Below are 21,739 nucleotides of genomic sequence, written 5' to 3' on the forward strand. Positions count from 1 at the left end.
GGGGCAAATTGTAAATTAACTGCAATCTCTTCCCACCGAGGCACTGGAATAAATGAACATTCTTGTCACACACTGTAACACTGCTACAGGCCCCTGGTGTCCACACTTCACCACGTGAAGGGATCAGAGCAATTTGGGGCAGAAGAGGAAGAGCACATCTGGCTTGCCAAATGCATCTGACACGCGTTTTAAAGAAATCAGTAGCTCTGATGAGGCACATTTGCGAAAAGGAATCATTGAATTTTACACATTTTTTCCCTGAAGCAAAGGAAATGGTTTCCATGTTGACTTGGAGCAAGGCACACAGGAAATGATTTCATTTCTAAAGCATGACTGAAGCCCCAATATCATTGTCCTTATTTCCTTCATGTCAGTTCACACCTTTCTAAACATTCAGACTGCTTGTCAGTTTCCTTTTGCCTCAGACAATCAGTGGCTGCGCTGTGACTGTGTTTTAGTGAAAGTAGGGGGAGGAAGGGAATGGAATACTGGTTTCTGTTCTTTGTTTTTCTCTTGGTGTGCTATGATCCTGGCTGAGTTATTTTGGGGGCTGGGCTTTTAGATAACTTCAGTGCAGGCGAGGTCACCTTTTGCCTAGACATTTGAGTTTTGCTCGCAAACGTCAAGTACACATCCCAAGTGCCTTTGCCTGATGTTTTCATGCTGTGCTCTAAAGTCCAGGGACAGGTTTCCTTCTACCTCAAGGAATACTATTGCAGATGTCTCCTTTCCAAAGGTGCAGGTGAAAACCCAGATCAGTTTCCGGTCACCTTCCTGGTGTCCCTCCCTGGCATGCAAAGTCAGATTATTATTCTGATTTGTCTTCTGCTTCTCTGGTCAGGTCAGGCTAAGAATAGTCCAATGGGTTGAGAGTAGCATCAGTGGCTCTGTGACTTTGAAAGCCAGAGTCAACAAACTCTTGGGGAAAGTGGTTCTAAGGTCCTATTGCTCTATTCTGAGGGAATAGAGGAAGGGACGCGGTATCCTCTACCCCTGTGGCTCTCAATCAGCAATGATTTTGCCTCCCAGGAGGCATTTGGCAATATCTGGAGACATTTTCTTTTTATTGTCACGACCTGAGAAGAGGAGGCGTTACTGGAATCTAGCGGATAGATGCTAGTGATGCTGTTAAACATCCTGCAATGCACAAGACACCCCTACAACCAACGATGATCATGATCAACCACAATGCTCCAGATATCAGTAGTGCTACCCAACTGAGAAACCCTGCTTTATGGGTTTTGATAAAGCCACCATTAAGTCGGCAAAACAATAATAATTAACATTTGATTGAGCTCATACTTTGTTCTAGGCTCTGTTTTAGGGGTTTTACATGTGTTAACTCATGTAATACTCATGACAACTCCATGAAATAGATTATATTTTTATCCAATTTTCAAAGTGCAGAAACAGAGAAATTAAGTAACTTGCCCAAGGCCATACAGCTAGTAGGTGAAGGAGCTGGGAACTCACTCACGCAGACTCCAGAGTCTGTGCTCGCAAACAGTACACTGTTCCCAGGTGGGTTAGGTAGTGGTTGTAAATCGTATGCTAGGGCTGGACCATATCCATATAAATTCTGTTTGAAATGGTGCCTATACTTTAGCATAACTTCAAGGGGCATGATATTTCTATTAATACCTCCCTGAAATGTGAGATTGGAGACCAGGATGTCTTGCCCTTAACCCACATGAAAGCCCCACTTTTTAAAAGAAATCAACAAATTATTTTTTTCTCTTTATTTTGAGAATGAAAATCTACAAAAATGTACTACTAGGGCTGTTATCAAGCAAGACTGAATTAACTTTGACTGTTTCTGATGCACTTCATTTGTCACTTCCCCACCTGGGCAGTACCACCTCTTCCCCATTTACCTTACCAGGTACAAGATGCCCTCCCCCTCCCCTCCCCTGCTCACAGAAAAGGATTGGAAACATATGCACTGAGGAATAAATGATGGAAAACAACCAAAAGTGTGATCCCCTTGCAGGAGAACTTGCATTTCAGCAAAAAGCAAAACATAGCTAAAGGAATGATAGCCTAAGTGGTGGACATATCAATGGTTAAGGGAGAGGATTTAGAAGCTCAATCTAGCCTCTTTTTGACATGTCTGTACAAGGCTAGTCTTATACATACAGTGATGCAAATGGACAATATAGGCATGATGGCAACAGTGGCCAAGAAAAGTTAATAAATACATAAAGCTAGACCATGCCCCTTTGAGGAACAATGGAGTACGAAGTAACTAAAACCGTCTTCCCCTTACCTTTCTTTCATTCTGCCCTCTCAAATTATTCACTCAGAACACATCTGACACCTTTGAGGCATAGAGATGTCACAAGCACCAATACTATCTTCACAAATTATGTAATACTTTGCCTGCAAGCTGACAGTAAATTAATACCATAAAGTGAATTAGCAGATTATGCCTCTGTGGACAATTATGCTTTCAATTTATTGGTCTGTTTTGTGAATGCAGTTAATTCTCAAATATCAACATATCTAAATATGCCTGTTGAATCCTGTCAGAGTGAAAAATTGTGCTCATGTCCAGATCGTGGGAAGAAATGGTCTCATTGTCATTTGTGCTAGTACCACTATATCAAGGATATTGTGGTCAATTCTGGGGGCCACATTTTAGGAGGGACTTTGAAAAATTAAAAAATATACATATCTGGGAGATGGTGACCAGAACGGGAAGGGGATGACTGGAATTCACGTCATACAAGTAACAAGTGAAGCCCGTTAAAATATTTAGCTTATATAAGAGACAATTAAAAGGTGACACGGTGGTGATAGTCTTCATGCTGTACATCATGTGGAAGAGAGAGCGTAGTTATTCAGTATCACTTCAGAGGGCAGAATTAGGACCAGCGGGTGGAACTACAATTTTAACATTCATTCGTTCCACAGATACGTAGTGAGAGTTCCCTGCATGCCAGGCATTATGCTTGACAGTGGGAATACAGAGACAAAAAAAGACGTAATCCTTACTCTGAAGAAGCTCAGAGTCCACTGGGGGTGACCATTACAAGGCAGTAAAATCAGTGCTACATGCAGTGGAGAAATGGAAGCCGAGAGATTGCCCAATTCAAGCAAAAGGCAGAAGGAGGACTGGAGTGGAGAGAGGCTCTCATGAGAGATGTCAGCCCAACAAAAAGAACTTTCTATCAACTTGAACTGTCCCACCATGGAGTAAGCTACTTCCTGAGCCTCTTGTGAGCTAGTGAGTGCCTGACCGCTAGAGGCATCTGAGCAGAGAAGCCATTGCAACACTGGGGGAAAGGCTGAACCAGATGGTTTTTAAGGTCCCTTCTGTCCCTAAAAGTCTGTTACTCTACTGACTCCAACTGGATGTTCTATTGACCAAGTGAATATTCTAATTTAACTCTGAGGGAAGCAGAAAATTTCATTCACCAGGTCTTCCCAGTAGCGGTGTTCTGGCTAATGAGGATTTTAATGTATGAACCTCAACTAAACCACAAAACATAAATTTAAAAGGAAATTTGCTAGATAGCTAGTGGGAAGCAGCCGCATAGCACAGGGAGATCAGCTCGGTGCTTTGTGGCCACCTAGAGGCGTGGGATAGGGAGGGTGGGAGGGAGAGAGACGCAAGAGGGAGGGGTTATGGGGATATATGTATACATATAGCTGATTCACTTTGTTATACAGCAGAAACTAACACACCATTGTAACGCAATTACACTCCTATAAAGATGTTAAAAAAAAGGAAATTTGCCATTCTACCCGTTTTTCCTCCACCAACAAAAATTTTTAAATCCAAATCACATGATAATGATTTTCGCTGACGGCAGACCATGCACATTCACCAGGAATGTGTCTGAAGATCCAGATATGTGAATAATACTTGCACATATAATTTCCTTTATAAAATGAAGTAATGTTCCTGTAAATATGGGACTGAAGTAATTTATAGTGCTATTAAATTCTGCCACTAAAACAAATTACGCTTTCTGTACTATAAATATATGTATTGTTTTTCAGCACTTCCTGTGTGTCAGGCACTGTTCTAAGTGAGATGCTTGTGTTAACTCATGTAATTTCTCTCAATAAACCTTTGAAGTGGACACTTTTTTAAAAAATCATCCCATTTTATGGATGAGGAAATTGAGACACATAGGGGCCAGATCATTTATACACTAGGCAAATGGGATTATAACACAAGCAGTGTGACTCCATACTCTCGACCACTGCACCATACCTTGTACTGACCTGGGTCTACAGAGGAACACTTTTACGCACAGTGACAAGGAGCAACAAACACCATTGCAAAGAAAGCCAAGGGCTGAGTGGTGGGCTGAGCGCCCTCACTAGTCACTTGCTTCCACACACCAGCCTCACAGAGCCCAAGATTCAAATTCTCACCTCAACAAAAAAGCAAACTTCTCCATATCATTGACCTTCATGGTCTATCACAGATAGTCAGAACAGTGACTGTAGAATCCGTGAATGCTAGTGTGCTACTTTAGCTACCGTTTGGGGTTAATCTGTTCCTCCCCCATTCGTGTATTTCTCTTTCTGGATTTCATTTGCTAATTATCTAGCAGTTCTAAGAGAATTTCTTATGGCCTCTCTACATAACCATTGTCTACTCCTTCTTAGGTACAAAATGGTGCTCTGTGGGATGAAATAAATGAATCGTGGTGGGTTAGAGAAAAATGAATTTGCTGTTACACATCCTGCCCATAAATTTTAAAATTTCTTCCAGATGATTGAGCTAAGATCCAATACCTTTTATTGCCTTCAATATTTCAGCCAAAATAAGACAGACTGCAAAAAAAACCAAAATGCTAGCGATATTTTTTTCTTTTTTTCTCAATGTTATACTGTCACTTAAACACTAGTTAGGAAGGTAAACATTTCAGCTTAATTTTTCTCACTGATGAGCCATTTCTTTTTCCCCTTTCTAACGTCCCTCAGAAATCAGTCATCAACCAGGACCCAATCATTTCTGCCACTAACTAACTTTTCATTTACTGCATTCATTAATATCTGTTGCATGTACACCACACACATTTAAAGTACCCACTTCAAGTACTGCCATTTTTTCTCCTAGAAATGCATCATTACCTAAAGGAATAAACCTTTTAACCTGTATCAGCAATCAAAGAGCTCAAGTAAATGATGAAGTAAATGAGTCCAAACTATACTACACGCAGATCAAACTTCATGGACCCCTTTGCCCTTGCCTTATAAATTTACCTTTGGAAGCAATGGCCTATTTGCAAATTGTGTAAGAGACAAATTGTTCTAACTCCCTCTCCCTTTCACTCAGATTTGATTGGGCCAAGACGAAGAACACAAAATGCCTCTTTGTAAGTGAACAAAGGTACACACCCACCACAGTGTTGTCTATAATAGCAAAAACTTGGAACTGGCCTAAGAGTCCTTCAGTAGGGGATTGGGTAAATAAGGTATGATATATTCGTAGATTAAAATGCTATGCAGCCATTACAAAGGAGAAAAAGTATAAAGAGATGCAAGGGAATGATAAAGACCAAATTCAGTATAGAGATTACTTTTGGCCCAGAGGAGGGGTATGCAATTAGGGAGGATACATAGGCACACTTCAACTAACTTCATAATATTTTATTTCTTAAGTTTCGTGGCAGGTACACAGGTGTTCTTAACATAATTTTTTGTATCTTTCTGTGCATCGGAATTATTTACTACTTTGAAAAATTCTTTGAGCAATTGTCTAGGAAATTCCTACTGAAATGAAATAAAGTCATTGAGAATATTTCATTATGATGCTTAGAAATTGTTTCATGTGTCAGATGAGGATAACGTGATGTGAAATGAGCATAAATTTCAATGGATGAGATTTCATTTCAATCTTATTAGGAGGAAAGTTATTAGGGTGGACATCAAAGGCAGGCTAAGTGGCAAAAAACCAAACAAACCACGGATTATAAAACATATATCCTGAGTGGTTTAGCTGAGAAAGATCCAATGATCTTTTTTTTTAATTAACTTTTATTGGAATATAGTTGATTTACAATGTTGTTAGTTTCAGGTGTACAGCAAAATGATTCAATCATACATATAATTGTAAAGCAATTATATTCCAATAAAGATGTTAAAAAAATTATACATATACATACGTACATTTTTTTTTAAGATTCTTTTCCCATATAGGCCATTACAGAGTATTGAGTAGAGTTCCCTGTGCTATACAGCAGGTTCTTATTAGCTATCTATTTTATATAGAGTAGTGTGTATATGTCAATCCCAATCTCCCAATTTATCCTTCCCCCCCCCTTTCCCTGTTGGTAACCATAAGTTTGTTTTCTAATGAACCTATTTACAAAAAAGAAAGATCCAATGATCTTTAGAGTAACTTCAGCTCTAGAATTCTACAGTGCTATAAAATTAGTGCTGGTAGCCATTTTCACCAACCTTCTGATATCTTTGACCAAGAATCTTGTTGTCACCCTGATCAGGCCTAAGGTCAGTTATTAAATATATCTTGAGTACCTACCATACATCAGGCATTATGCTGGATTCCAAGAGGGCTACCAAAATGAATCAGGCATGGACTTGTCCTCAAAATCACCCAGAAACATGGAGAAGACAGACCCACAGCCAACTCACCTTAATGCAATTTAGTAAAAGCTCTATAGCAAACGTACGAACAAAGTACTTTGGGAGACTAGCTGAGGAAGCACTTCTGTGGGGACTGAGGTGAGTCAAGAAAGATTTCACAGAAGACATGATATTCACTCTGGATCTTGTAGGGTGAATAGGGATAATTCAGGCAGAAGCAAAAGCGTAACCAGAGGTAGAAGATATGCAAATGTGTGGCATATTTCAGTGAACAGTGAGTAGTCCATTGTGACTGGCTCCTAGGAGAGTAGTCAAGATCATAAAGACTCTTGAATATCATACGTAAGAGTTTGGATTTTGGCCTGTAGCTATTAGGGAACTATCGGAGAATTTTAAAGAATGAAGTAACCTGATGAGATTTACATTTGAAAGGAACACTGGAGGATAAATTGAAGAGAGAGGTGAGGCTGGGAGACCAGTTAGGAGGCAATGCAGTCTAGACCAAAAATAGGAGAGCCTGCCCCAGGACAACGGTAATGAGAATGAAAAGAAGACAAAAGGACAGACCCTGCAGGCATTTCTATGTTAGAATAAACATGGCATAATGAGAGGCTGAAGAAAGAATAAAAACCAAACTTTCTAGCTTGGATGTTAGGTAGTTTGCTGATGAATTTAGAAGGAGAACCAGGCTGTACAAGGAAGACAGTAAGTTTGGTTTGGAAATGTTTAATCTGAAAGTGTCTCTAGGTCCATCAGGTGAAGATGTCCATCAGCAAGGCTTGTTTGCTGTCTCCCCAAACCATATCCTGAATCCAACCTCTTCCCTCTACCTCCATTGCTCCCAGCCTAGTCCAAGTCACAACCATCTCTTCCCTGGATCATTAGGATAGCCTCCTAACCAATCTCCTCGCTTCCACTCTGGCCCACCTCATAGTCTAGTCTCCATACAGCAGCTAGAGTAATACTTTAAATTTTTAAATCTGATCTTCTCACACTCCTCCTCAAGTCCTCCAATGGTTTCCCATCACATGTAAAACAAATCCAAACTTTTTACCATGACCTACAGGGCCCTACAAGATCTGACCTCTGATTATTCTTCTCAGCTCTTTGCCTACCTTTCTCCCTTTTGTTCATTCGGCTTCAGCCATATTGGCTTTTCTTCCTGTTCTTTATGCAAATCAAGCATATTGCAACTCAGTGAATAATTTCAGTGACTCATTGAGGATCTGACTGCCATAAACACAATGCTTAATTTCCATGGTGATAGTTCTGGGAGTGCAAATAATTCTGGAATTATTTGAGCAGGTCCAAGCAAGCCTCAAGAAAGACACAATGCAGCTGGCCAAAGTCCAGAGAAGAGAAGCTAAATAAACAATCCAAAAAGCTGAGGTAGAGGCCAGAAAACGCCATAAAAGGATGCTTGAAAACACGGCATGTGTTTATAGTTTCTACCAGGCTATCTCACTTCTGGTCAAAGATTCTTTTTAATTTTTCTCTAGGGTTTTCATTCCTAAGGATCTAGCTCCCAACTCGATTGTAAGTCATGGGGTCACTGAGACCATGCTTCCTTTATATTCTCCAAAATGCCTAACATAGACCTGTAAGTATTTAGTACATGTTCTAAGGACCACCTGAATTGAATTGAAATTTAATGGAATTAAATTCAAAAATCTAAGGATGAGGGAAACTTGGCATGGTACAAAAAACTAACAGTTTGGAGGGTTTGACCTCAATCTGAATTGAGGGAAGGACTCACATATTCTTCACACACCCCAGCAGAGTGGTTTGTATATAGCAGGTGCTCAATAAGTATTTGTTGAAAGGATGGATGAAAGACTAAATATGTTAATGAAAGCTCAAGCAGTAGTGATAGAAAATAATGCTCCAATGACGGGAAGCAGTTTTTTTCATTCTGTCCTTGTCGTATAACAGGGATGCCATGCTTATTTCTAGACACTCCAGTTTAAGAGAGACACTGCTAGCTAGAACCCCATGGGAGAAAGACCCATGGGGTTCTATGAGGCTTCCGGGAATAGTATTAGACATCAGTGGAGTTTAACCTGATGAAGAGATGAAGAGGGGGCATAACAACAACCTTGCAATATCTGGAGGACCACCGTGTAGAAGAAGGAACAGAATTACTTTGCATAGCTCTAGTGGATAGTAGTAAAGGGTAGGAGTCATAGAGAAACAAATTTCAGGTCAGAATAAGGAAGTACTTTCTTAGAATAATTAATGCCCCATACTGGAGTAGGCTAACTAAAATGGTTGTATACTCCCTTCCAATAGCCGTTTTTTGGGTTTTTTTTTTCTTTTTCAGGCAGTAAAGGGTAATCACATAGCAGGATAGTGTAGGAGTGATTTCTGAATTGAGAGAAAGATTGAACTAAGAAAGTGTTTTTCAAAGTGTTGAAACCCATTATTGGAGCCATAAAATCAATGTAGTGGGTCCTGACTGGCATTTTTCTAAGTGAATTCAAATAGAATAGAAGATATCAGAGAGCATCACACACAGCAAAGATGACTGTGGTTCAAATAGAATAGAAGATATCAGAGAGCATCACACACAGCAAAGATGACTGTGGTTTTGAGAAACCTATTTTGGAACCATGCTTACATACGTATGAATGTACTTACTGGGTTGCAGTGTAACGTGCTTTTCTTACTGTGGGTGGCAATCAAAACTATTTGAAAACCACTGCACTGAGGCCTCTTCCAGTTTTAATATCTGGTAGCTCTAAGAATTCTCATCTCTGTTGCAGAGATCCAAGATTGCTGTCTATGAGAAAATGTGGTCTTACATGAAATCAGCAGAGCCATCTGTGTTTACCAAAACAACAGCAGACGGAGTGGCCCGAGTGCGGAAGTCCAAGGGAAAGTTCGCCTTCCTGCTGGAGTCAACCATGAATGAGTACATTGAGCAGAGAAAACCGTGTGATACGATGAAAGTTGGTGGAAATCTGGATTCCAAAGGCTATGGTGTGGCAACCCCTAAAGGCTCAGCATTAAGGTGGGTGGAATAATATAACAATATCCGTGTTGTTATAGTATTCCACCTACCCTGATGCATTTTGTTGTCATTTTCTTTCTTGTGGATTTTGAGGTAACTTTTAAAAGTTTAAAATCTACAATATTCCATGGAGTTAAATAAGACGGTAAATTATGGTCTCATCTATTTAATGCATCCATTTTTTTTTTAATGTTCTCTCTCTGTGTTGTCCTCTCTGACTGTTTGTTGCTGTTTAATTTTACAGTTCAACGGCTTTTTCAATTTAAATGGTAAAAGCCAAGTTATGGTACCATATGTGACGAATGTTAATTGCATGGATGTGGTGTTCTTGTTACTTTCTTTATCAAAGACAATCTCCCCATCCCGCACACTTCAGTTTTGAGCAAATGTTATCCTCCATGCCACCTTCCAATATTTAACCCTGTATTTGCTGTACAGACATTTTTATAGCTCCACGTTCTGTGAAATTTAGCCAATTTGTCCTCTTGTGCTCCTTTTTATACGTTAACGATTTCCTAAGCATTTGTGCATTTTCTTACAAGTTATGTTTTATCGTTTCAAGAAATGCTGTTAACCTGGCAGTATTAAAACTGAATGAGCAAGGCCTCTTGGACAAATTGAAAAACAAATGGTGGTACGACAAAGGAGAGTGCGGCAGCGGGGGCGGTGACTCCAAGGTCAGCCTCAATGTCACCACAACCGGGTACCCTTAGTGACGAGTAATCGGCAAGACTGTTATCTTATTATTGAGGAGAGAGCACAAGACTCACACATAAAGTGGAATGACCAGGTTATTCCCCTGCCTGGCAGCTTTGGGACCTAGAAAGGCTCCAGGGCACCGCCCGCAGTTTTGATCTAACTTGGGTCCCTTCTTAAACTCCCAGACAGAGGCTTCCCATCCACACCCCTTCCCTCCCCTCACACACCAGACCGCTTGCCTTATGAAGGCCGTGGTGTAGGTTTCAACGCCCTAGGCTTTCAAGAGCCCGAGGCTTTCCTTAAGACTGTCCCCACCTGCCTCGGATGAGTGGTGTGAGAAATCAAATCCATCTACTGAAAAGTCAGGTTACAGCCTTTTTTCCCCTAAGGCATGATGGTATGATGGTTGCTTACAGTGGCTGGCTGGCTTCTTCCATCATGTGTATGAGTGATGAGACGTTGCTCTCTATATGTGATGGCCTATTTAAGCTGGCCCCACTCAACTTGAAAGCCAAAGAACAAGCTCAGTTTCAAGTTAAATGGGGTTTTTCTTCAATAAGTCACCACATATATAGACTTTACAAAGATATTTTGTATATTTAAACAAGCGCGTCACCTAACTGATACTCTATGTGTGTGCATCCCTGATGTGGCTTCTCCTTAGCTGTGTTCTTAGTTCAGGTAGGTGTAATGGTTATCCAGGCTACCGTTGTGAGAAAAAACCATCTTACTTGGCATTCCTTCGGCTCCTTAATGCTATTCGGGGCTAGAAAGAATGAATAGCCTTCAACCAAGCAACGAGAAATAGGGGCGAGCTCAGAAGCCACAACACCAAATGATGGAAAGACACGTTGGGTAAGTACAGGAGAGGACCTGAAAACAGAATCCTCCATGGCCCAAAGGGCATGAGAATTATATTGAAGCATGTACGATCGGCTCTTGTACGACCAAGATACCATGGGCGTCTTAAGGTGAAGAATAGTGTTTCCCAATCAGAGACGAACAGACAGGCAAGCCGAAACTTTTCTCCTTCAGAGACAATGGTTACACCACTGCTCCTCTCTTTCTCTCTCCACTCCTCAGGACCCTGACGGAAAAGTTAGTTTGCCAGTCTGCAGTATAATATGGGTTTGGAAACACAGAGCACTTTCCAAGAACTAAATTTAAAAATGACTTTCTTCAGGACATAATCTTACCAAGCATTGGCGAGGTCTTTTATTGTAAAACCTTGATTAACCAGAGCTCACCTAACCAGTACCCCAACTAACTGAATTGCCCCCCGCCCCAGTACTCCACATTGATGAGGAAGCAGCAGTAGTACCAGAAAAGAAGACTGCAAGGAATTGATTTTTTTTTCAATCACTTGCCAAGAGATGACCCATGGTTGGGTCACACTCAGCTCTGTCTCCTCTATCTTCTCTCCATCTGGATTGACCCTCAAACATTAGAGGCCGCTTGCCTGAGGCAAGAAAGTGGATACAAGCATTTTGAGAAAACAAAAAGTGTGATTAGCTAAGAATGAGACAAAATGAGTATTCTTATTGAAAATTCCATCCATCCCTTATGGATTCCAATTAATCAAGGTTTTACCATGTGTCAAAAAGCAGTAACTTCCTCTCCCACCAGTGTGAACTGATGCCATTCACTTGGCTCATTTGAGTTTTGTAGTGGCTCACCTGATGCCTAGAGTATTTAGAACCTTCTTCCTGGTCTTTTTTCTCATATTATTATCAGGCCACGGAGAACCTAATTATATCATTCAAGTGAGTTGCAGAGTGAAAAATTGAGCTGGATTGGATACATGGCTGTCACGAATTCATCATTCATACCCAGCACGGTTAAAAAGGAGCCATGGACTGTATCAAGATGACTCTAAAACATCCACAGGATGCCAACTGCCCAGAAGTTCTCAAATAACCAGATGTTTGATGTTACATAAACAAAAAAACCTGCACACATCTGGCTGAATTTTTACTTTTCACCCAGATATTTCCTCAACTAATACTGCTGCAAAATTATCAAGTAACTTTGTTGCCAGCCCCACGATTTCCAGATTATCTGATTTTTGATATGCAAATAGAAAAATATTTCAGTAGATCCTAGATATTTCCAACTTCTCTGACCATAGTGCTACTTGCCAGGCATCTTTCAAATCACTTTTTTTGGGTCATTCCTCCAGACAACCTTTGGAAATAAGTCGACCCCTTTCTCAACTATGGATAATAGTATGATCAGTGTTGCCTATCCAACAATTGCTTATTCTGTTTCTGGATTACCAAGGAGCTTGCCTTTATCTCCTTCCTTCTTGCTACCTGCAGTTTTCTGAGAGTGAGCAAGAGAAGGGGCAAGAGATGAACTTGAATCTGTTCCCACTATTTAGTGGTGATGCCAAAAACAAATCAATGGAGAAGAAGGTGGAAAAGGCAGTGGAACCTCATTACTTTGGAGCCCTCTAATTTATAATTTGAGATAAACTGGACAGGGACCAGTCTACAGTCTAAGAGAGGTTGAGAGGTTTGTTAAGCAAATGAAGAGTTTAGACTAGACTGCCAGTTGAATTTTTCCTTAAGAGAACAAACCTTTTTCAAATGTCGGAAGCATTGTTTTAGATATAATCATATTCATTACAAATTTATCTGCTAAAGCAGTTCTCACGAGGACCTCCACTAAGGCAATGTTTTAGAGTGAGTTTGAATTACAAAACAGACTTCAAGCAATGAAACTGTCATTCTTCGAACCTATTTTGTAATTCAGCACTTTCTTCTTCAGATAATCCTTCACCTCTGTTAGTCCAAATCAGTGAGTCTTAACTGTATTAGTAAAATGGCTTGAGAATTACATTTCTTTATTGTATTCCATCCCCAGTTAACATGACAATTGACAAATAGATCATCATTTCATAGAGAAAGTGAGACCCAGAGATGGTGGTGACTTTGAGAAGGTCACACAGCTAATGCTGTCACAAATCTCTGCTGACTTTCAGGGCCACCTCTGGTGATAATATTGTAGACAGCAATTTATCACATCTACCCATCCAATGAGCAATGTGAATCTGATTGCATGTGATATATTTCCATAAAAATCAGGTTTATTCTCAACTACCTTGGTTACAAGGCAAATAGCATATTTAAGCCATTCCAGCCCTCAGTACTGATGACTAAAAATGACAATAATCACAAAGCCTGACATTTATGAGTGCTTTTACTTTTTCAAAAACGCTTCTACACCTATTATCTCTGAGACCAGGAGACGGAGAAAAGCATGTATTACTTATCTCGCTCTCCCCCCATCTCTCTCTCCCCCCTCCCTCTCTCTCTCCCCCTCTCCCCCTCCCCCCTCTCTCTTTCTCCCCTGCAACCTTTAAATAATGATAAACGGGCAATTATGTTAAATTGTTGACTTTTCCCCCCTGACATGAGACATTACACATTCTAAGCCTTTTCACAAAATGTTACTATGCTATGGAAGAAACAAGCAATGATCAGGCTGTTTTAAATGTGCACTCGCTTAAGCTAATGAAATAGAGTTTTTTTATTTTTCTGATACAATGAATAAAGACAAGGTCAGTCACCAGGGTAGCCCCTGCGCCAGCCCTACAGGTTAGAACTAAAATACTGCTTGGTTTTACCAATTTCCTAAACCTGGGCTAATTGGGCCTAAACAAATCAGACTTGATCCTTCCATGATGGACTATAAATGCACAGGCAAGGATCATGGAAATTAGAGCTGTGGTTTGGGAATTTTTAACCTGCAAACCACCCTTTTGTGTTAGTGCTTTATTACACTGTGTGTGCAAATGCCGTAATTAAGAGCCAATAAAGAGCGATAAACCCCAATCACCAGGGGTTTGTGACACAGCCAGTGAAAGTCTGTCGCTGTAAACCACAGCAGAATGGAGATTCAGCTGCTGAATTACCACATCAGCCTCCCTCCCCAGCTGCTTGTCCCCTCAAACTTTCAAATTCTTCTGATCCCCCCACCCACCCTGCTTCATTCCCTTAATCTTGGGTAAAGGGCACCAGCTTAGCTTCCCCATGTAACCTTACCTTACCTGAAGGGGGCTGGTCACTGAAACAATCTATTTGTGATGGGTGATAAGGCATTATAAACTCTACCCCACCTCACCCTAGAATTGCCCTGGTTCTAGTTCTATCCAGGGATTTAAATCGCCTTCCAGTGTGCATATTTTCCACGCTGAAGATCAGCACACTTTGCGTGCTTTGGGGGACACTGGAACAGAATGTTTAAAGGAGACCATTCTGAGCTACTTGACCGCAATGAGAGTTGCCTTAACTTGTAAGGCATATAGGCAAGTAAGGGATAAGGATAGGATATGAACTTAAACTTCCATTAATTAAATAAATGGTTGGATGACCATTATGATTTATAGAGTATTGATAAGAGAAATGCAGTTTTATTATCTTCACAAATATATAGGAACTAGAATAAACTAACCAATGTGATGCTAGGGAAGAACTTACGGAACTTGTTTTAGTAAATTCCAAAAATGGCTTGCAATTAAAATCAGTTGTGCTTCCTTTCACATGGGTGCTTTTAAAGTACCTAAAAAGAGTTGTTCTCTTAAGAAATTCAAACATGTTCCTCCTCCCTATAACTAACAATCTTTTTTTTTAATCCCATACATTTGCTTAGCAAGTGTCCTATTCAGAGATAGAAAAAAATTTATACTTTAGGACAGCACATTTCCAAATGTCCTTGGCTTCTGTTTGGTGGTACGGAGATGAATGATGTGGTACTGTGTTTCCTATATATATAAATGAGATCCTCAGTTTTGTGTGTATTTCTTCTTCTTCCATGTATGTCTACAATTCTCCTCTCCTATGCCACCATCTCTTAACCACTTCTCTTCCACACCCAGAACTCTTTGACATTCTTGGGCCTTAGGTAATTGATGTGAATCTGCATCTGTCTTTTACCTGCAACAAGATGGACCTTTTATTGGCAGGAGCCATCCCTAAAGGTAGACATTTTGGATACCCAGGGTTAAGATGGATCCCAGTGACTCTCTATTGACACTGTTATGTGTGTAGTCAAGAATCATTACAGATTGATCGCACTCCCTGGGTCTTAGAAGAAGTTCCTGTGAATCACCGAGACTGGTTTGGGATCAAGGAGTAGGGTGAGTATATTATGCTCTTCGTTGGTTTGCATGTCTCTATGCTGGTGCCGCCTCCTGGAAGTATGAAGAAACTGACAGTTATCTTTCCTGATAGTGACTAAATGTGCTCCTTGAACTTACTCAGGTTTTCTTTCCAAGAGCAAACCCTCACTTTCTTTCAAGTGGCTACTTCAAACAAGGGACCTTTTTGCCTTAAGAACTGAACCAGTCCAGGGACTACCAAAACCATTGATTTTACCAGATGGTGTTAAAAAATAGATTCTACCACCGGAAAAAAATATTGTAATCCAGAAAGAAAACATTTTTAAAAATTAATCCATTCTAGTGAATTTTTTTTTAAATTGACTGCGTGGCCTTAACATGGTTTCTATGATTAGGATGTGATTATTTGCCTTTGGTATTATCCTGATAACTTGAATGTGTTTCTTATTGACAAATAATGAGCAAATGTCCAACACCAGAGCTACAGAAAGAGGAGCAGGACTGAAAAGCCTGAAGGTAAGAATGCTGTTGAACAATTGCTAAGAAGAAAGACACCGCTGCAGTGCACAGTTAAATGGTGCATGTCTATGCCCTTTCTGCCCCTCTAAGACCAAATCATTTGGTTTCCTTTCATTTGGAAAGAAGATTATAGAACTACACTCTCTGAAAGGTAGGACAGCCATGGAAAAGAAACACGAAAGATTTGAAATGATTGAAATACATTCGATGAGGGTGGGAACTGAGGTTGGTGGAACAGGGTGGGGGGCAGATTTCTTTTATGGAGAACTGAAATCCATTCTCTTTTGACTTCCTAGAGAGCGGTATAGCATCTGGCCCTTGGCACATGAGGCAAATCTCCATTTGTCAAAGGTGGCAAAAGTGTGGTCCAAGTGCTAGGTTCACCATAAAGCTTACTTTCATCTGGCTTTGAAGCAAATATTTCTCAAAATATAGACCTAAGACAATAGCATACGTTACATTAAAAAAAAGAGAGAGAGAGAGGGAGAGACTGACTCTGCTAGTGTGTCTTGTCTAGCATCACTGCTGGAAATGCAGAGAAGTGGATGCTAGCATGCGAGCTGGAAGAGGGTGGCATGTACCCTGGAGCAGCAAGCAGAAGTCAGCTTTCAGATCTGACACATAGACCCCCATTTGTTGCACTCTATTGGAGTGTAAGCTAAGACTGATTATTTTTCTATGGGTCATGGTCAACGGAGGGCTATTGTGGGGGGAATAGGATGCTGGCACCCATCATTGAGATTAAACTCTCAATGAATATTTTGCCTAGAATCAGGAGAATGAACTAGATGTCTTCAGAAACATTTGTCATGTGAGTTTCTGGTCGGTTTCTGTCCTTCTCAATCTATGCCTCTCTTTCTCAGTACCATTGGGATGAACTAAAGAAAATACCCTTGTATGTGATAAAACCCAACGAAGTGTGATGGTTTGAATTTTTAATGGATCTCAAAACAGACTTTTCAAGTGAATCATATGAGTTATGTACTTGGGAAATTATCTGTGGCCACATCTTAAACAAGACTGGCTTCTCCAGAAGCTTAGCATCTTCCCTGAGCCCCTTCTCCCTGTCAGGGACAAATTGAGTAAGAAGTCTTTCCAGACAAATTGGGTTATGTGAGACAGTCCACAACCCATAATGGTTTAGGTTTCCTGTTCTAGAGGGAGAGATTGGACAAAGGCCCAGTTTGGCAGAAATCCATCAGTGAAACTCACAACTTGTATAATCAAGGGATCTATCACTTTGAATTTGAGAGGTTATCATTTGGAAATGCCCTGGTTTTATCCACATATCTCCAAGTGACTTTGGGGGCTGCTTCTCCAGCACAGATGCTCATCAATAGGTTTCAATCACTAGCATTGTTGGGCCCTCAGTAAAATAACTCACAGCTTTCAACTCCTAACGTTATATGCATGCATTATTGAATTCCCTCTTTGCACTTATATTAAATTATGATCTCATTAGCAAGGAGTTAAATAGGTTTGAGCTACATTTGTGAACTACATGATATAAATACTGTCTCAGAGGAAGCGTCTAGCAGCTAAGCACTGCACAGCTCTGCAAATCATTGTGGCTGCCCCTGTGGAATGAGGGTCACTTGGGCGGCCAGAGTCCAGTATTGCCAGCAGTCATATGTGCCTGCTCCCAGCTTGTGGAGAAAGCTCAGGCTGATCCAAGGGTAGAAAGATTAAAATAACTTAAACCTTCATTCTCCTAGAATGCTGCATCCAGAAACCCCTGCGAAAAGAAATCGATAAAGCTTCTTTAAAGGGGTCCAGATACTAATGTAGTCTAGGGCATATTTTGAACTTCCACAGCCTCCAACAGCTACTGTAGAGAAGTAAATCCCTTTACTACACATATCCCAAGGTAACCTATGGAAAAGAATATAAAGGACTGTAGAATAAATCCTTTTATCCAACAAAGAATCTTCTCTTGCTTGGTTATCAATTGGCTTCAACTTCATAAATCAAGCCCTGCCTGGGCAGAGATGTCTGTAACTGCCTTCCTGCCTGAAAAGGCTAGGGAAGCAAGTGAGCAATTCGGAAAGGTGACTTGTCACCATGAAAACCTGAAATATATTCAGTAGAAAAGCCAGTGAAAGATGGCTTTTCTCCCTCCACTGGGCCGAAGATAACTTTTAGAAGTTGTTCCAAGAAATCACTAGGTACCAAGAAACAAATGCAGTAACTTAGAGTGAGCTTCGGATGAAGCATAGCATGAGGGATGGGCTTCCAGCTTAGCTTGTGATAAGTTTCTGTTATCATCATTCAGATATTGTGTTCTTAGAGCAAGTTTCTAATTAACTATGCAAATACACCATCCTTGCTCGCATATTTCTTTTACTTCTCTGTGATCTCCTTGTCTTTCCCTCCATGACCTACATATTTACACATATATCCATCCCTCCTAAGGGCACCATTGATGATCTCTTGGCATCATTTATTAAACAGACATTTGCTCTTTAGGTGTCCCTGCTCAGAAAGGAGAAGTGAAGCCATGTAGAGCAGAGTATATCCCATATTCTCTCAGATCAATCGTACTACACCATGGATTCCTATATTTTTCAGGCCCAGAACAATACCCATAGTACAAATCCTTATCTCAACCCTTCTAGGATCACCATATGGGGGAATCAACTTGGTCATTAATTCACGAGCCCATTTTTTTTTCTTTTCCACTATGGGAAAACTCAGCACCCTCACGCCACTCTGTCCACATTTCTGTCTTCATAAGAAAGAATCCAACGTGGCTCCAAACTACCTATTTTAGGTATTTCCTGAAATCAACTTGAAAAATAAATTGGACAGTTCTTTTGAAATATATCAACATTTTTAGTTTTAGGGTTTTTTTTTAATAAGCAGTTTCTACTTTCACAGGGGAAAAAAATGGTCTTCTTATCCTAAAACTGTCTTCATATGTAACACTGGCCATCACTAAGATGACACTGAACTTTGCAATGGCCGGTTCATAGCTCCCAGGAACGAGCTGGGAACCTAGACAATCGCCACCCGAGGCTGGATGCCCTGGATTAATGAGCACAGTGCTTTGTCGCTGAGTTGTTACCAGGTGTGGATAGCAGAGATAAGCAGAAATTTGTATCAGTTAGTTATGTTTTCTTCAAAAATAGAACTCATTTTCAAGGCATTATGAATTATATTACTATCCCAATTAAAAAAAAAATAGATGCCACTCCGTGACTGTTGGCAGCATTCAGGAATAGTCATCCTGCCACAGGTCTGTGCTACCTTCACATGCTGTTAACTGACTATCTAGTTCACATTCACTCTCATCCTCTCCATCTGATCAACAATCCATATACGGTTTTATGACATGGGTGCAATTTACACCCTTTACATAGGAGAAGTTTACACCCTTTCCCCCCTGAACTTTTTTTAAACAAAATGGAACAAAGAGTTGGAGTTTAGAAATAGTTACTCTTTGCTTCCTTTCCCATTTCTCAGGAAGCTTTGTATTTTAACAAGGAATGCTGCTCAAGCTTAAAGGTGTGAAATTCTCATGACGGAAATAAAGGTACCAGTGAGGAAAATATTTGTGGACAGGGGGATGTTCCCAGACGCCTTGAAATTACATCACAAAGCCCTCCTGTGCTCTCCCTATGCTTGCCAACCTGTGTTTTTGTCTTACGAGGGCTCTACTCAGCAAAACGTCCATAGCAAGCCCTTCAGAGGGGAGAATGCCTGCCTCATTTCCATGATAGGAATCTGACCTACTTTGTTTAATTCTTTCTTTTTCTACTGAAGTGAGTACAGTAAATATTTCTGACTTATAATTCTCTCAGGTACCAGTTAAGGGCCTACAGTAATTGCTCTGAAACATTCCCCTGGAGACGTATTGCTGCGTCACAGTGAAAGGCCCCAGCTGCTAGATATACCCTTGCTAGGCTGATAGTTGGAGTATGGTGATCCCTAAAGAAAAAATTCATTATGAACATCCAAGCCCTAAGAATGAAAACAATGAGGACTGCTACCCCTCTTCTGTGTGTTCCATTGGAGAATGTACAGTAGAGTTGGATGCGTGTTAATTTGCCTTCTGGCCTGCCCCATAATTTGCTGTGCAGTTTTGAGCAGATTACTTAACCTATCTGTGCCTCGATTTCTTTACTTATAGAGACCATAAATCTACCTTCTTAAAGTGATTATTAAACTTGACCAATAATAATAATAATTTTATTATGTGTGAAGTACTAGGCTGAAAAACAAAAGCTAAAAGAGAGTTTTCTAATCAAGTATTTATTGAGAGAACTATTCTAAGTGGGGAATACAAATACATAAGTCATGGTGCCTCCCCTTGAGAAACACAGCCTAGAGGGAGACACAAGACCTGGGCCCAAATAATAAGGCCAGGTAGAAGAGGAAGGAGGAGGGAGAGAAAATATTGGGTGAGGAACAAAAATGGCATCATGAGGAAAGTGACATTTAAAATGACCAGATGTCCACCTAATTCCACTTCCTTTAAAATACCAAATTGTGTGTGTGTGTGTGTGTGTGTGTGTGTGTGTGTGTGTGTTGGGAGGAGGGTGTCAATACATTTGGTTGATTTGAATTGAGTTTGGCAATACATCCAGTAAGGTACAGTAAGAGAGAAAATTACGTGGTTAAAAGCAGTTTTTCTCTGCCATCTTGGGAATTTATTCCACCCCGCAGCAACATACAATTCGAGGAGATTTGGCCTTTAAAGTACTTTCTTTTCCTGGCAGCTATCCTAACCTTGTTAAGTGGTATTATCTGTGATTTCTGATTACAGCTTTTATGCTCCTTGCCTGTGCTACTTCTTAAAATGTTTGTTTTTCTCCTTCATTTTTATTTAGAAGTTCCCAAGTGCACATTGGTTCCCTGCCAGGTTCCTTAAGCCCTGTGATTTTTTTTTTCCAATCAAAGACTAAACTTCGAAGGGTACATCGTTTGTCAGATTTCTCTAAAGCCCTGGGGCAACAGATGAGGTCTGGACGCTCTAAGGCAGGGTTTCTCAGCCTCGGTACTGTTGACATCTGGGGCTTTGTTGTGGAGGGCCTCCCTGTGCCAAGTAGGGTGTTTAACAGCATCCCTGGCCTCTACCCACTAGATGCCTGTAGCATTCCCCACCCTCCCAGTTGTGACAGTGAAAAATGACTCTAGACATTGTCCAGTGTCCCCTGGAGGACAAAATGACCCCCTATTGAGAACCATTGCTCTAAGGTAACCTCTACTGTAACCGTGGATGCCATGGGCGTAGAGAGCAGCTACCAACCATTCTGTGGGAGCCACCTGATGGCCTAAGGCAGGGGTAGGCCATTTGTCAGAAAAGTAGGATGCTAAGTTGCTGACCTGGATGCTTAAATGCTCAGCCTGGGTTTGGGCAGGAGTGGAGGGTGGCAGCCCAGACTAGGCCCCAGCAGGGGAAAAATCTACCCTCCTCTAAAACCAGTGCATCTCAACCCTTTTTATCCCAGGACCCCTTTACACACTTAAAAGTTATAGGGAACCCCCAAAAGATTTTGTTCATATGTATTAAGTCTATTAACACTTAACATATCAGAAATTAAAACTGAAGAATTTTAAAATAATGTATTAACTCCCTTAAAAATAATAAACCCAATGTATATTAACATAAATAACATACTTTTTATGAAAAATAACTTTTTAAAAAAATTAGTGGGGAGCGGCATTGTCCTATTTTTGCAAATAGCTTTAATGTCTGGCTTAATATAAGAGACTAGGATTCTCATTTCTGCTTCTTCATTCAATGTGTTGTGATATTACACGTCATGTAGCCTCCAGGAAACTCCACTGTACATCATGAGGGAATAAGAGTAAAGAAAGAC

At 40.5% G+C, this 21,739-nt stretch overlaps 1 protein-coding gene across 6 annotated transcripts in view; it reads left to right on the forward strand.

Annotated features, from left to right (window-relative positions):
• GRIA3 (glutamate ionotropic receptor AMPA type subunit 3) overlaps positions 1–21,739 on the forward strand; it is a 291,139-nt gene that overhangs the window by 256,183 nt on the left and 13,217 nt on the right. For 4 of the 6 annotated variants that reach the window (XM_049704677.1, XM_049704679.1, XM_049704678.1 and 1 more), the window contains one exon: positions 9,330–9,577. In XM_049704677.1, the coding sequence (XP_049560634.1) occupies positions 9,330–9,577 (248 nt within the window). Of the gene's footprint in view, positions 1–9,329; positions 9,578–10,139; positions 10,255–21,739 lie in introns of all 6 variants that reach the window. The other 2 variants (XR_007474784.1, XM_004284850.3) reach the window with 1 other exon arrangement.

The sequence above is a fragment of the Orcinus orca genome, chromosome X (genome assembly GCF_937001465.1).
Source record: "Orcinus orca chromosome X, mOrcOrc1.1, whole genome shotgun sequence".
NCBI classification, from domain to species: domain Eukaryota; kingdom Metazoa; phylum Chordata; class Mammalia; order Artiodactyla; family Delphinidae; genus Orcinus; species Orcinus orca.